This window comes from Pollachius pollachius (genome assembly GCF_949987615.1).
Source record: "Pollachius pollachius genome assembly, chromosome: 3".
In the NCBI taxonomy this organism is placed as follows: domain Eukaryota; kingdom Metazoa; phylum Chordata; class Actinopteri; order Gadiformes; family Gadidae; genus Pollachius; species Pollachius pollachius.
This window is the reverse complement of record NC_136936.1, coordinates 46,075,700-46,089,754: the sequence shown is the minus strand read 5'-3', so window position 1 is coordinate 46,089,754 and position 14,055 is coordinate 46,075,700. Positions and strand designations below refer to the sequence as shown.

At 43.7% G+C, this 14,055-nt stretch overlaps 1 protein-coding gene across 1 annotated transcript; it reads right to left on the bottom strand.

Moving 5' to 3' along the window:
- Positions 1-5,551: 5,551 nt before the first annotated feature.
- On the bottom strand, positions 5,552-7,135 carry LOC307072864 (G-protein coupled receptor 183). Its single transcript, XM_079732401.1, has 3 exons — positions 6,623-7,135; positions 5,944-6,464; positions 5,552-5,849 (listed from the first exon to the last, which is right to left on the bottom strand). The coding sequence occupies exons 1-3, from the start codon at positions 6,981-6,983 to the stop codon at positions 5,685-5,687; spliced, it is 1,047 nt and encodes a 348-aa protein (XP_079588527.1). The 5' UTR covers positions 6,984-7,135; the 3' UTR covers positions 5,552-5,684.
- Positions 7,136-14,055: the final 6,920 nt, after the last annotated feature.

Below are 14,055 nucleotides of genomic sequence, written 5' to 3'. Positions count from 1 at the left end.
TTAAAAAGGATAGACCAAGAGGATATCCTCTTGAGCGCTATCTGATGAAATATGCCCTAAGGCAGCTGGTGATGAGACATAAGATCACTTGTTTTCTGCAAAGCATTTCTTTGCATTTGGTTTTTCTTTCCCTTTGTTATCAGGGGAATTCAGAAAATAAGACAAAAACGAAAGAAGAACAAAAATATGGATAATGGTTTCAGAATTTGTACCTAGGAAGGTTCTCTGTTCTCTGTATCACTTCCCATTTATTCTGAAAGGTGGGCTACTCAGGGCAGGGGGGGCATGTTTTCAAAATAACAGAGATGTTGATATGTACATTACATCGCAGTGACACCCAGTGGTTAACACATTGTTTGATGTGAAGGAGGTAGATAGTTCAGTACACACACAGTCCATAGAAGACCAAAGATGGAGGAGTGGGTATAGAAACCATCTCACAGATGAAGCTCTCAGAATAATTGAAAGAAGTGTCCTCTTTGACCTACTTCCTTTAAAAACAACGCAACCCTCGTTGCTGGTAGGAAGTAGCACAGCTGTGAAGTATATCACGGGAAACCAATGACACTCTTTGGACATCAGTCCAAAGAATGGCAAAAATGACAGATTCCCTTTACATATTTTTGAACAAAAACACCTTTATCTAATATTATAATATCAAAATTATATCATACAGTATCATTGGGGAAGGTGTTCATTCATGTGAACCTTTCTTAGTGAATGGATTTTGTGTGGGCTACTGCAGACCAGACCACATGCCGCAAATGATATTCCAGATTAGATTGATAAAAGTTTCCTCTTACATTTTGATATGATGATTGAAGATTTCGCCTGGTTTAATACTACAAACTCTCGCATTGTAGGTTTAAATACAGAAAAATAAAATTAACAATTGAGATTAGAAAGCAGAAATCAGATATCGAAGGGTGGCTGAACCCCAGGTTAAGTGTTTTACATGCAATGATACAGAATAAAGTTAAGAACGATTCAATGCATAATGAATATACGGTAACAGTGAAATCAGATTTTACCTGATGTAGTTTAGTCAAAACGGGGTCGGGAAAAACAATCATGCACACCACCATTATAGCACATAGCTCAGAATCAGATATATCATCATCACCAAGCCTTCTACGTCAATAAAATATTGGATGGCTCCCTCTCCAGGTTAAACACATGCTACTGCATGCGTAACCTCTTATTGACTGGTAAGGTTACCTGGTAACATGGTCATTATTAGATATTGATGCAACACACTTGTCCTCCACTGATTGAGACTGAAGTGGAGGGGCGTTTACAGGGGAGCCGGCAGGCCTGCCCCAGAGTAAAATAAACTAATACTAATACAAAAAGAAACTTCAACTCTCAAAGCATTTATTGACCGTGATAACCATCTGTAGCACTGGCTATCTCTAGTGACCACACATTATTAGAGTTAAGGTCAACGCCCTATCATCTGCTGTGACATTAGGCCTGGCCTGGGAGTCTGAGTCTACAGCCCTAGATGTTTATGTATCATCCCGGATCTCAAAAAGTACAACATAAAAAAATAAAAATAGCCCCATCTATTCATCTGTCATTCCGATCATACACCTAACCTCTTGGAAATATTATGATATCCTTGATCAAAAAGTATGTTTTAGATCCTCATTGGAAACATCATTTGGTGTTTTATAACAAGATGATGCTAGAGCGTGCACTGCGCAGCCCGCCCCCCCTTCTGAAGTCGAAAAAAATCTCCAGATTGAAATGCATTGGTTTAATATTGAATTCATTTAATATTAATATATAAATAACTATACAATTATTCAGTTAGCCTCTAATATTAAGACCATGTAGCTTTTATTCAATTATCGTTATAACAAGATCTGTAGCCTAATTGACCGTTGAAAATCCACTTCCACCAATTTGTAAGTGTGGTTAAGGTATACCAGAAAATATTAAACTATTCATGATATGAAAGCGATGTAAAAAAATAAGGTTATGGGCCGAATTCGGTTAAAATTCAGCCTCTGCTGGCCCACAACTAGATCGTCTCATTTCCTCGTTACACGCTTTAATTTAATTATATTTAAATTATTATGACCATGGAGCCTTTATTTGCATGGGTTTACATTTCGTTCTGTGTAGCATGGAAAAATCGGAGAAGCACTCCCATTCAGAATGCATTGGTTTACATTTCGTTCTTTGGAGCACGGTTATTTTTATTTATTTTTTTATTTTCAGTTTTTGAGGAGGTGCTTCAAAAATGCTAAATTTTCTCCAATAATACAAAATCCAATGGAAAAACCCGTTGGCTTGTTGTCAAGGGAACCCAGGGCGACGCTCACTTTCGGGTTGGCCAACATACGTTTTCCCTCCACCACTCTAAACTGTAAAAACACATGTTCAAGTTGAATGATAATGCATGAATTTATTCTTTATTCTGCCATAGCATTTATTGAAGGGGGGGGGGGGGCACCTAAAGTATCCGCGCGTAGCGCGGATACTTTATAGCGTATAACACGCTATTATACGTTGAAATGCGACGTAATCCAGAGTTCACGAAAACGTACAGTCAATGTATGCTTTTGGCGACTGGGTTGGGCTGTGACGTTCTCTGCGTCACCTCAGTGAAGTCAAGTGTTGCCCGAATTTCCGACTTTAACAACCATTTTATTGCACTTTTCCTTATCGGAAGACGGAAATTCCCGAGTTCTGAGTGCAATGGAACGCAGCATGCCTCGCTGGTGACGTCGGTATGGGTATAAAGTGATGCGAGGTATGTGGACGCATCTGCCCTCCACAGAAGTTAATGCTGGGTTTTGAGTATCATATGCACGCGAAATTGGCATATGGCGTATCTACTGCACGCATTTTGAAATTGTAAAACCGTGCGATCTGTACGCATATTGAAGAGACTGGGTTGATATGCTAAACTCCTTATCCCACTCCACACATTCTGTGGGGACAGTTACCTCAGCCAATCAAAGCAGAGTATATAGGTTTGGTCTATGTTGAGAAAGAATGATCGATACAAAATATGCAATTTCTATGAAACGGTCATCATGCGATCCAAAGGTTGAAGCGCCATCTTGATACAGAGGAAGGGATGCAGCAGTAACTAAAGTAGGACACACGATGGCAGCAGTGCTTTTGCTGTATATGCTATATATACCGGTATGTTTTTCCACTCATTAACATAAAGAAAACTGTGGAGACTGTGGAGCTGCCCCTGTGTACTAAATCCTGAATCAAAATCAGTCGAAATGAACCAGCGCAGAATCAATGTTTTGTTATAATTTTAACGCATAATGAAATACATTAGATGAGTAGATTAGATTAGATGTGTGACTTCATTGCATTTGTCCATCTTCTCTGTGCATGGATTAGCTATATGATCTTGGATTACAGATTAAGATTAAAAAGGTCACTTTGAAAAAAAAGAGAAAACAGTTTAGCTGAATTTCATTCACTTTGGCAAACTGTAATGCAATTCAATACGATTTAAATTAATAATCAGGTTATCACTGCCCTTGGGGAAGTGAGAGCAGCAGTAACAAGCCTAGATCCAGCGGGTTTAGATGACGATTCATCCTGGATGAAGATTTAACAACATAACCTGGTTTCCTCAAAACTATGAGAAAGACATGTGTAATTGTAGGATTTATACACAATTGGAATACGGTTCCCTGCTGTTGTCCTTCAAAGCTCATTTCCAATGGATGGATCAATGTTTTATTTTCTGTCATTAAATCTTTGGAAAAAAGTGCGTCAAACACCTAATGACTGTTTTCAAGACACATTTATTTCACCCAACACGTTCGTTGTCAAACTACAACCAAGGGAATATTCATTTTGGGTTGCAAACAGGATGTATTCATGGCTCCTACCGTCTCTCTCCCTCTCTACCACAACATCTCGCTCTCCCTCCTCCCTCTCTGCCTTGTACGCCTCTCTCTTTCTCTTTCCATTTAAGCAGGTCTCTGTTCAATGTTCTATAAAAAGAGTCTTCTTCCTCTTTGTGTGTCTTGACGACGCAGATGATCAGAGCGCAGCTCAGGAGTAGGTGCTTTCTGAGTGGTTTTGGCTGCCAGGTGCCAGGGGAAGTGGTGACGGTGCTAGCACCACTACATAGCCTTACACCCACACTCACTCAGACACAAGATGTGTTTGTGAAGAGAACCGTGAACCAGGGTTCCAATGTTCTTTTAAACTTCTCTTTATTCCCTTTTCATGTGTGCACGGGATTGCCTCATAGGTAATTTGAGGTGAATATGGCATCGCTTGTGTGTGTGTGTGTGTGTGTGTGTGTGTGTGTGTGTGTGTGTGTGTGTGTGTGTGTGTGTGTGTGTGTTAAGGTGTGTTTGGGTGTGTGTGGGTGCGTGTATGCATATATGTTTGTGTTTCCGTGTGTTTGAGGGCTTATGTGTGGGTTTATGTGTACATGTGTTTGTGGGTGTGTCTTTGTGTGTGTGTGTGTGTGTGTGTGTGTGTGTGTGTGTGTGTGTGTGTGTGTGTGTGTGTGTGTGTATGTATATGTGTGTGTGTATGTATGTATGCATGTCTATTTGTTTGAGTTTCCATATGTTGTTGTGTCCGTGTGTGTGTGTGTGTGTGTGTGTGTGTGTGTGTGTGTGTGTGTAGGTGTGTTTGGGTGTGTGTGGGTGCGTGTATGCATATATGTTTGTGTTTCCGTGTGTTTGAGGGCTTATGTGTGGGTTTATGTGTACATGTGTTTGTGGGTGTGTCTGTGTGTGTGTGTGTGTGTGTGTGTGTGTGTGTGTGTGTGTGTGTGTGTGTGTGTATGTATATGTGTGTGTGTATGTATGTATGCATGTCTATTTGTTTGAGTTTCCATATGTTGTTGTGTCCGTGTGTGTGTGTGTGTGTGTGTGTGTGTGTGTGTGTGTGTGTGTGTGTGTGTGTGTTTGTGTGTGTGTGTGTGTGTGTGTGTGTGTGTGTGTGTGTGTGTGTGTGTGTGTGCATGTGCATGTGTATGTGTGTATCCATGTGTGTGGAGTGGAGAGAGTGCACCTGCTCATAACCTGTAAAAGCACCCATAATAATTGTCTGAAGAGTTTATTGACAGGGCCACCTTCATAACGGTTAAATATTCTGGGAAATGCTCAGGGAAATAATGTTATTCCTTATTGAGGAAATTGCAGTTTCATCACCCAACTTTCCTTGTCTTTTTTCTCTCAAGCACTTGTCTCTCTCTGCCTCATCAGATTTGTAAATAGGGAAATGAGAGGGAGAATTTTTCACAGTGCCCGAGAAGGAACTAATGACATCCAATTACACGCTTTGCTAGGTTCTAATAGTTTCCACCCGACTTGGTCCACATATCTACTTCTTTGCCGACTGAAAGTGAGCAAAGTCATTAATGTTTTTCTTTTAATGACCAAAAAAGTTTCCCAAACAGACCAAACAAGTTCTAATCACAATTCAGAACAAAAAATACTTCAATGTTTAATGCCATCAAATCAATGGACTGCATATTCCTAGTAGTTTTGTTGTAATTTTGTTTATTTTGGGATACTACACACAAATGATTATTGACCCCCGGTAATAACTCAAATATTTCTACATATTCTAATAGTTAAGATAGTGAGGTTTTACATCATATTACACAACATAACCCAAAATACAAATAAGATAAAATGAAACACAGGGCTCTATCTTTCACTTTTCACTCTACCTTCTTAGGTACTGCTGCTGCTCTTCTCCCTGACTTTCAAATGAAGATCAGAGGAGGTCAACTTATTCCCCTTGAACAGACTCATCACCCTCTTCTTGTAGGTCTTTATCGCGAAAAAGTAGAGGATGGGATCCAAGGCACAGTTCAAGTTCATGAGCAACACCGTCACCTGGAGCACAAGTGTAGAAAGAACATCTCAGAACACAAAATACATGGATCTCAAATCTATGTAGGCGGAAACGGAAAAATACGGTCAGGCTCACCTGCAGCGACACCTTGAAGTCACTCTTTTCCTGACACTGGGGCTCTTCGAGAAGTCTCCTCACCATGAACTGCATGATGTTGACGTGGTACGGGCCAAAGCTCACCATGAAGGTGAGCAGGATGAGAAGGATGATGGTGTTGGCCCTGCGATGGCCTACTCCCCCCCCTGCCCCGCTGCCCAGTGGGCTCTGCCGCGCCGTGGAGCGTAGCTTCCCGTTGATCTGGGCGTAGCAGCCGAGGATCAGCGCCAGCGGGATGAAAAAAGAGACGACGCAGGCCAGCAGGAGAAGATACGGCATGGACCTGCCCCCGAAGTTGGAGAACTCCATGCAGGTGCGTTGGCTCCCGGTGGTCGTGAGCATGCTCTTGAACAGCACGGAGGCCACCTCCAGGAGCACAATGGCCCAGACCAAGCCGCACACCCGCCGGACCACCTTCACACTGCGGAGGCTCCGCAGCCGGTGCGGATGCACCATGGCCAGGTAGCGGTCCACGGAGATGCAGGTCATGAAGCCGATGCCTATGGCGGGTCAAAGGTTGAAGTCGTTAAGTTGTTCTTGTTGAAAACCACCAAAAATCATGAGCGTACGACCCACGATAACCATTGCAAAATTAAAACAAAAAAGATAAATCAAATAAATCATGTGCATGTGTTTCTCACGCTATCGTTATGCATACCTGCATAGGTGTTTGCAAAGAATATGACTGCGTTCAACGTGCACATGACGTCCCCGAAAGGCCAGTCGAAGCCACGGATGTAGTAGGTGATCCTGGCTGGCAGCACCAGGGTGAAGAGGGTGTCGGACAGAGCCAGGTTCAGCAGGTAGATGGAAGTGGAGTTACACTTCTGCTGACTGCGACAGATCACGTAGAGCACCAGGCTGTTGCCACAGGCACTGATGAGGAACACCAGCAAGTAGAAGATGGGGAAGAGAACCGTGGCAACAGCCTGGTCGGCGAAAACATTACAGGAGCTCTGGTTGGGAAGAGGAGAGACTGAAAACGGATCCACTGTAATGTTATCAGAAAACATCGCCATCTGTTGTCGAGGAGAACCGCCAAAAAACGAAAAAACATGAAATAGATTCCTGTGATCTAGTTGAGAAATATTCCCTGGCAGGAAACAGCTGTTTATCGACGACAAATAAGGACAACTGCTCCTTCGGCAGCTCAACAAGCTGTTTGCGTTTGTCAGTGGTCCGGTACTTACAGGTATACCTATGATATGAATTCCCTTCTGGCAGTACTGTGGCTTTTGACAGACTTTCGTGACAGCTATGTTTATTCGCTCTCTCCACATGAACCACTGAAACTGTACATCAAGTATGTGAAATCCCACCCCCAACTTTGTGTACCTGATGTTGGCTCGGCCTATAGACACTTAGGTTCTGATCCTTCAAAGAGCTATTGAAGCATTGCGCAAATTAGATAGAATGTGTCACTTTTTGAATATTGTAGTCAAGCTGAGAGCAAAATTCATTATAAATTAGATATGACTAATATGTTGTATGCTACCTTTAAGAGACTTTTAACATCAATAAATATAGGCCAGTATAGGACTACATCGGCAATGACCACTTTTTTGCATTTTCTCACTCCTCATAATCACCATCTTTTTTCAATTCTACACTGAGGGTCATTATTACTACTGGGTAGTAGTAATGTAGTGAAACCACACAGGCTCACATAAACACAGGCTTTCTTTCCCAATACCCGTTGCAGTTGCTTAATATTGCAACAAGGACTGAACTCTGATGGTGCTCCGGTCTAAAAAACCCAGGGCTTCTCGGGAAGTGATACAATCTGAGGTTTCTGTGTGTATCGGCTGCAAGATTCTGAGCACCTCCGCTCCATGTGCTGGAAGTTCTGGTGAAACAAAAAAAGCAACAACACAAAACCACCATCGCCCTTTTAACTTTGGAAGGGGTATAAAAAAGGTATCCATGACGGAAAAGTTAACCGCCAGCGATATTGCCTTACAAAGATAGAACGCTTCTTTTCTGAGAAGTAGCATAAACGTGGCACACGTTGCTGTGCCCACAGTGCAGTTTACAGCTTCCACAGATCCACGGATGTTTAGCAGTTGCATGCCAACAGCACACGAGTGAGATTTTTGAGAGACGAATACATATACTTTTAGAATACATGGCATGAAATGTGTCAGATATCTCACACAGTTTCTTATTCGATTTTATTATTCAAAGCTTTTCAATATTTGGGCAGTGAGCCTATCGCAATACAAACCCCATAGGTATAAATCATCGCAATAAGTTATCGTGTGGATGTTTTATTTTCACGGTAACTCAGTTTCTGATATACAATAAATAATTGATATGTAATACATTTGGACTTTTGTCAAATCCTATGTTGTAAAAGTATAAATTTAAGTGAGGTTGCATGTATCATAGCACATTTAGCCGATTCTTCCATGCAGATTCCAAGCGCAACTGAGAACAAAGAAATCTTGGAGCAAATAGCATGACAAAACTATATATAATGCTGCACTACAAAAAGTGCTCCGATCATAAGCAGGTAGAAGTCGCCTACTAGTTTTCTTTAAACAGTGCAGTACAAGGCCTGAATGTCCTCCCTGAGAAAAGCCGGGGATCATTGTTTGCCATTTTACGACCCCGGGCCTAATTGAAATGGATGGCAGCTGTACGCCCACAAAGGTCACTAATCGTCACCAGTCAAATGCAGTTATGATACAACTCTGGCGGGGTCACAATACAAGTAGCATCTAGTCAGTGTCACCAGCGATTTGGAGGCACGCTGCAGAGAAGGGCTGTATTTTGTGCTCCATTAATTTGGCCCAACGAGTTAAACATCTCAAACTGTCTGGGCAGTTTTGCGGAAAAACAGAAGGACAGGCAGTTTTTTTTTTTCTCTCACTGGGTGTATCCTCAGGCGATTGCCAACCTTCGTGCGGTGGCGGGCACAGGGGGGGTGTACACAAATGAAGAGGGAGGTGGGGGTCATTAACCGTACCCCCCCCCCCCACACACACATATACACACACCCCTCAGACCCCTCTTCCCCTAAATTAAATCCGTCAGCACAACGACTTTCTGCAGTCGACATTAAGAAAAGTTTCTAGGCAAGGAGTATCTCAGCCGTTGAGCACGTACATAGGTAAACTTTTCATATGGGACCTTCTTATGGTTGTTCATCACCTCCAGGTTCATTTTATGGCTTCTCAAACTCTGTGTTATTTATGTCAGTGGATGTAAGACCATGCTGTGTAACGTTGAGTGAGAACACAATCAGAATTGTATTTCATTCCTCCATTGTATTCTCATCCCCCTCCTCTCCCCATAGACCTACGTGGGGTGCGCTGCCTCAGACTGGCGTGTGACGTGAAACGTCTTGGGGAAATTGAAAGCGACGACCCAGCATGGAACACGCATAGAAGTCACTCCTCAGAAATGTGACCTTTTTCTGGTGGTTAAGTCAAGGGGGCCTGATGGAGGGAGGGGAAAGGGGGAGAGGGCAGGAGGGAGGCAGGGAGGGGAGGTCAAACCGATGGGAATCATACAATAGTCGATGGTGGCAACTACGGCCCCATAAAAGGAGAGCCCAGAAGGCATATCGCTTTAAAGGCAGGCTGGACCAGTGAGGTGCTGGTGAGGCTAACTGGGAATGACTTCTGGTGTCCACAGCATGCATGCCATCACCAGCATGGTTCCACCAAAGGTGCCTAACCAGATTTAGGATGTTTCCATTTGAGCCAATATTGATTTATTTATTTTTGTATTCTTTTTTGGGCATAAAGTTCTACCCCATATAGTTATCTGACTTCTGGTTTATCCTAACTTGACACAACTGTCGCTGAACAATTGAAGAGGACAGGCTGACCAATGGCTGAGCATCCTACAAAACTTTATTTTGTAGGATGAAAACTTTGATTTTAATGTTAATTTCTTAAAATATGAATGTCTATGCATTCTAGTTCTGCTACAGTACCAATCGAGTATTGCTATTAACTGCAGGACCACTAGAGGGAGCACAGTCATCACATATACCAGAAAATGGAGCCACATTTTGGCAGTCAAGATGAGAAATTCCAAATAATCTTCTTCTAAAAAGACGATTGTAGTGTGTTTTGTTGTTTTTCCTATTGTTAAGAAAACGTTTTGCTTGGTTTCTTTCTTAATTTGTGTACCCATATACACTGAAACAACCCTTATGAGGTCTTAAGTTTTACAGTAGGACTACTATTTGATGTTGTTGTAGTGTGCTGTGAATGTGGTTTTGCATGTGTGTGTGCGGATATGTATTTGTGTGTGTGTAGGCGTGTGTGTGTGCGTATATGTGTGCTTGTGTGTGTGTGCGCATGTGTCTGTGTGTGCGTGGATGTTTGTGCATACGTGTGTGTGTTTGTTCATGTGCGTGGGTGTCTGTCTGCGTATGTGTGTGTTAGTGTGTTTGTAGATGTGTGTGTTTGTTTGTGCATATTTATGTGTGTGCATGTTTGTGTTTGGATGTGTGTGCATGTGTGGGTGTGTGTGTGTGTGTTTGTGTGTGTGTGTGTGTGCATATTTTTGTGTTTTTGTGAACGCATTTGTGCATATTTGTGTGTGTGTGTGTGTGTGTGTGTGTGTGTCTGCTGGACACACCGCGGGGATGCTCCTGCTTTGTCAGGGGGCCTCATGTGGCTCGTGTCGGTTCTCATCATCACCCTTCTCCCCCCACGGTTCAGCCTCCGCCCCTCCTAGCCGGACCCCCTGCCCCCCGATCCACTACGCTCGCGTGACGACTCTGGGTTCACACTTAGCCACGCTCCTGTCACCTCTCTCTCTATCTCCCCCTTCTCACCCCCCCCCTCTCTCTCTCTCTCTTTCTCCCTCCTTTTCTCTTTTTCTCTCTTTCCCACTCATTTTCTCCCTTTTCTCTCTCTATCATTCATCTCTTTCTCTCTCTCTCGCTGTCTGTCTCTCTCAACCACAGACATGTCTTATAGTTGTCTTAGTTTGAACATTGCAATATTTGCTCTCCAGAGAGAGCATTTAGAAACAGAAACAATATTGTGCATATTGTTAATGCACTTCTCTATCTGGGTAGCATAGAAAGAAAGAAGCTATATTAGAAAGCAATATATATTGCTGTCACCCACACACACACACACACACACACACACACACACACACACACACACACACACAGACACACACACACAACCACACATTCATTTAGCAAACGACTGATAGGGGAACAATGAGATAACGTTTGCTGGAAGGGACACTGATGAAGGCCAGTGAGCCTCGACGTCAGTGTAGCTCAGCATCTCTAAGAAGCTTTCCACTCTCCACTCTGCATAAAGCTACCACAATGGACACTGTCTTGACCCCCCCCTTTTAACTGCACATGTCAACGAGTTGACACTGCTTTAGCTGGTTGTGAAACAAATGCTGGTGCTTTGCATTCGCCCCCCACCCCCCCGGCAGATGAACTGCTAGTGACTTCACACCCGCAAAGAGGTACTTTACTACTACAGTTGTACACTGCAGAACAGTTTTACACCGTTTTGAACAGTAGTAACAAAAGTGGGGGCAGTAAAATTGATGGACAGAATTGGACACTATACCTTAAGAGGGAAATGCCTCAAAATGTATCAGTCTTTGCAGTGAGTGGGATAAATTCAGGTATACATTCAGGCACCATTCTGATAGTAATTGAGGTGGGGTTGTTAATATATGGTAATAATATTAAATTATACATGTTCTCCCCAATAACAATTGTGTCGAAGAAAACTATTGAAGTTGTTCATATTCAAAACTTCAAGAACTTTTAATCAGAGCTGTCGATCATTAACCCAATGTGCGACACGAGCATGAGAAGTTAATGACACGCTTATCATTTCATCCGAGACCATCTTTAGTCAAATACTTTTATTATAAACAACTTAACAAAGGCCTGTTTGGCAGAGCAACTTTTGCAAGTAAATTTCCAACCTTCAAAGAGCAACTGGAAAGAGTTCTTCAGTGACGCCCGGTGAGTCAAACAACACTCTCAATGTGTACCCCGATATCCAGCCTACATTCTCTGTACCAGTCGCAGTAACACAATCCTCCAGCCATCGGGGCAGCGTGATCCAGGCCGCGCCCGAAGACGTGACCCTGTTTTGGGGGCCACGGCGTGGCGTGCTTGCAGGTCATCCGAGGTGACGTGCATATTCTAGATGTTCTGTCGGCTGTTGTCTTATTATTGTTTTATTCGCAGGGCACAGACTAATTATTTCAACAGCAGGACGAGACTGACAGTCCCCATCATCGGAGTGATCAGTGCGCTCCCACGGACCCGGCCCGGGCTATTTGATGTATATTAAGAATAATTGGTGCCACAGCCACCACCACGATGTTTAGTAAACCTTTGTGCCATTTTTCCACAAGGGTGATCATGAGGAATGTCGGAGGAGCTGGTCCGTCTGCGGGGAGCGTGCTCTGGAGTCGGGACAGATCGGGAAGGGTCCATCCTCCAAACCGTCCCGCCTGGATCAGAGTGACTTTGTTCTCTATCATCATTACCATCATCTGCCATGAACATGATGCAATCTCTCTCTCTCTCTCACTCTCTCTCTCCCCCCTGTCACTTGAACCCGTGAAATCGTGCACTCCCATCTGCAGACTGATTAATATCTATCACATGCTCAATGTTCCACTGCCGGAACATTTCACCACGCCATTCGCGGGACAACAGAACAATGAACAATGTGCTGCTCTACTGTATTTCCCAATTAACAGCTGCACAAGAGCAGTAGGAGAGGAAGTCAATTATAGCTGCACGATTACTGTGCAGCTGAATTTGCATTACATCTTTGATTGAAACTCAAATTCATTGCAGGGTTCACCGAATCCAAAATGTGGAAAGATAAATTGAAAATAAATGTGGTTTGAACGTAATGCTTGCGATTGTTTACTGTGGAAAAATATATAGCTGAAGACACTGTATAGGTGTCGATTTTAATAATCATTGCACTGTTCACAACTTCGACTAATTCATGATTAATAATTAGGCGTGGAAGTTTACTAGTGTGATAACCCAAAAGACAATCACTTCGATTTTTTCCGGACTTCATTACTCAGTTTCAGACTTTGACTTATTGACACATTTAAGGTCCACATTTGTACATTGTACTCTCTACTGCCTGACAATCAGCACAGAGGCGGTGAGGTGGCAGAGTGGGTGAGTTTGGGCCCTGATTGCAGCAGGTTAGGCGGGTGCCGGATCCTACAAGTGAACGGGGGCAGATGTGCAGTGACAGCGGCACGCTCATTAGGGACAATCAGCGTCACAGTGTGTCAACTGGTCAACTTGAGGCTTCTCTCACCATCCAATCCGGCCGACGCAATGTGGACCCCCGGTTCAGACCTTGAACCCCAAGGCGCTTCCGTTCCCATGCTTAACGTTCGCTCTCCCCGTGCCTCAAGTTCAACCTCTTACATGCGGCCCTCCGACCTCAACCTCCAGGCACCACCCTTTTCAAACCTATCACCGACACCATCAATGCAATTCTACAAACCCCACCATCCCCCGGCCAACACCCCACCCACACGCATCCTGTGTAACACTGGATTCTATCTCTGTCCGGCGGTCTACCCCTCTCCCCTGACCCCAGCTGTGTGGTCAGCGTCTGGCCCCCGAGGGCCACGGGTCCCTGGGCCGGAGTTGTGATATCTATTTCAGTCTGCCCCAGACCAGACAGCCGTTGCCGTGGCTCCAGAGAATTCCCAGTCTGATGATCACCACTGAGGGTACGGTGTCCACTCATATGCTCCGTCCTCCGCCGTGTCCAAAGTGCTTAGCGTCCGACGGGTCGCCCACAGCCATTAAAGCCAGCTTGCAATTATAGATGTGTGGGTGCTGCTTGCAGAAACAGATGTGCTTTGATCTATTTACGGTAGGATGGGCGCGTGTGTGTGTGTGTGTGTGTGTGTGTGTGTCTTGGGGGTTGGAGAGTTGTAAAAGCTTACTTGAATGCATGGGTCAGATCACGCACCTCTGACATCGCTTGTCATTCACTTCTGTTGACGTGAATGCATCGGTTTTTTTATGCGTTATAAACAGCCCAGCATAGCCTAAATTGGTCTTCAGGGGAAATTCCATAATGGGTA

What these genes read in the sequence shown, in the direction of transcription:
- LOC307072864 (XM_079732401.1), bottom strand. Translation starts at nt 6,983, where the DNA reads ATGGCGATGTTTTCTGATAACATTACAGTGGATCCGTTTTCAGTCTCT. An exon ending in CTTTGCAAACACCTATGCAG is followed by an intron (nt 6,465 to 6,622) that starts GTATGCATAACG and finishes GACCCGCCATAG; the next exon opens with GCATCGGCTTCATGACCTGC. An exon ending in ACTTCAAGGTGTCGCTGCAG is followed by an intron (nt 5,850 to 5,943) that starts GTGAGCCTGACC and finishes CTTGTGCTCCAG; the next exon opens with GTGACGGTGTTGCTCATGAA.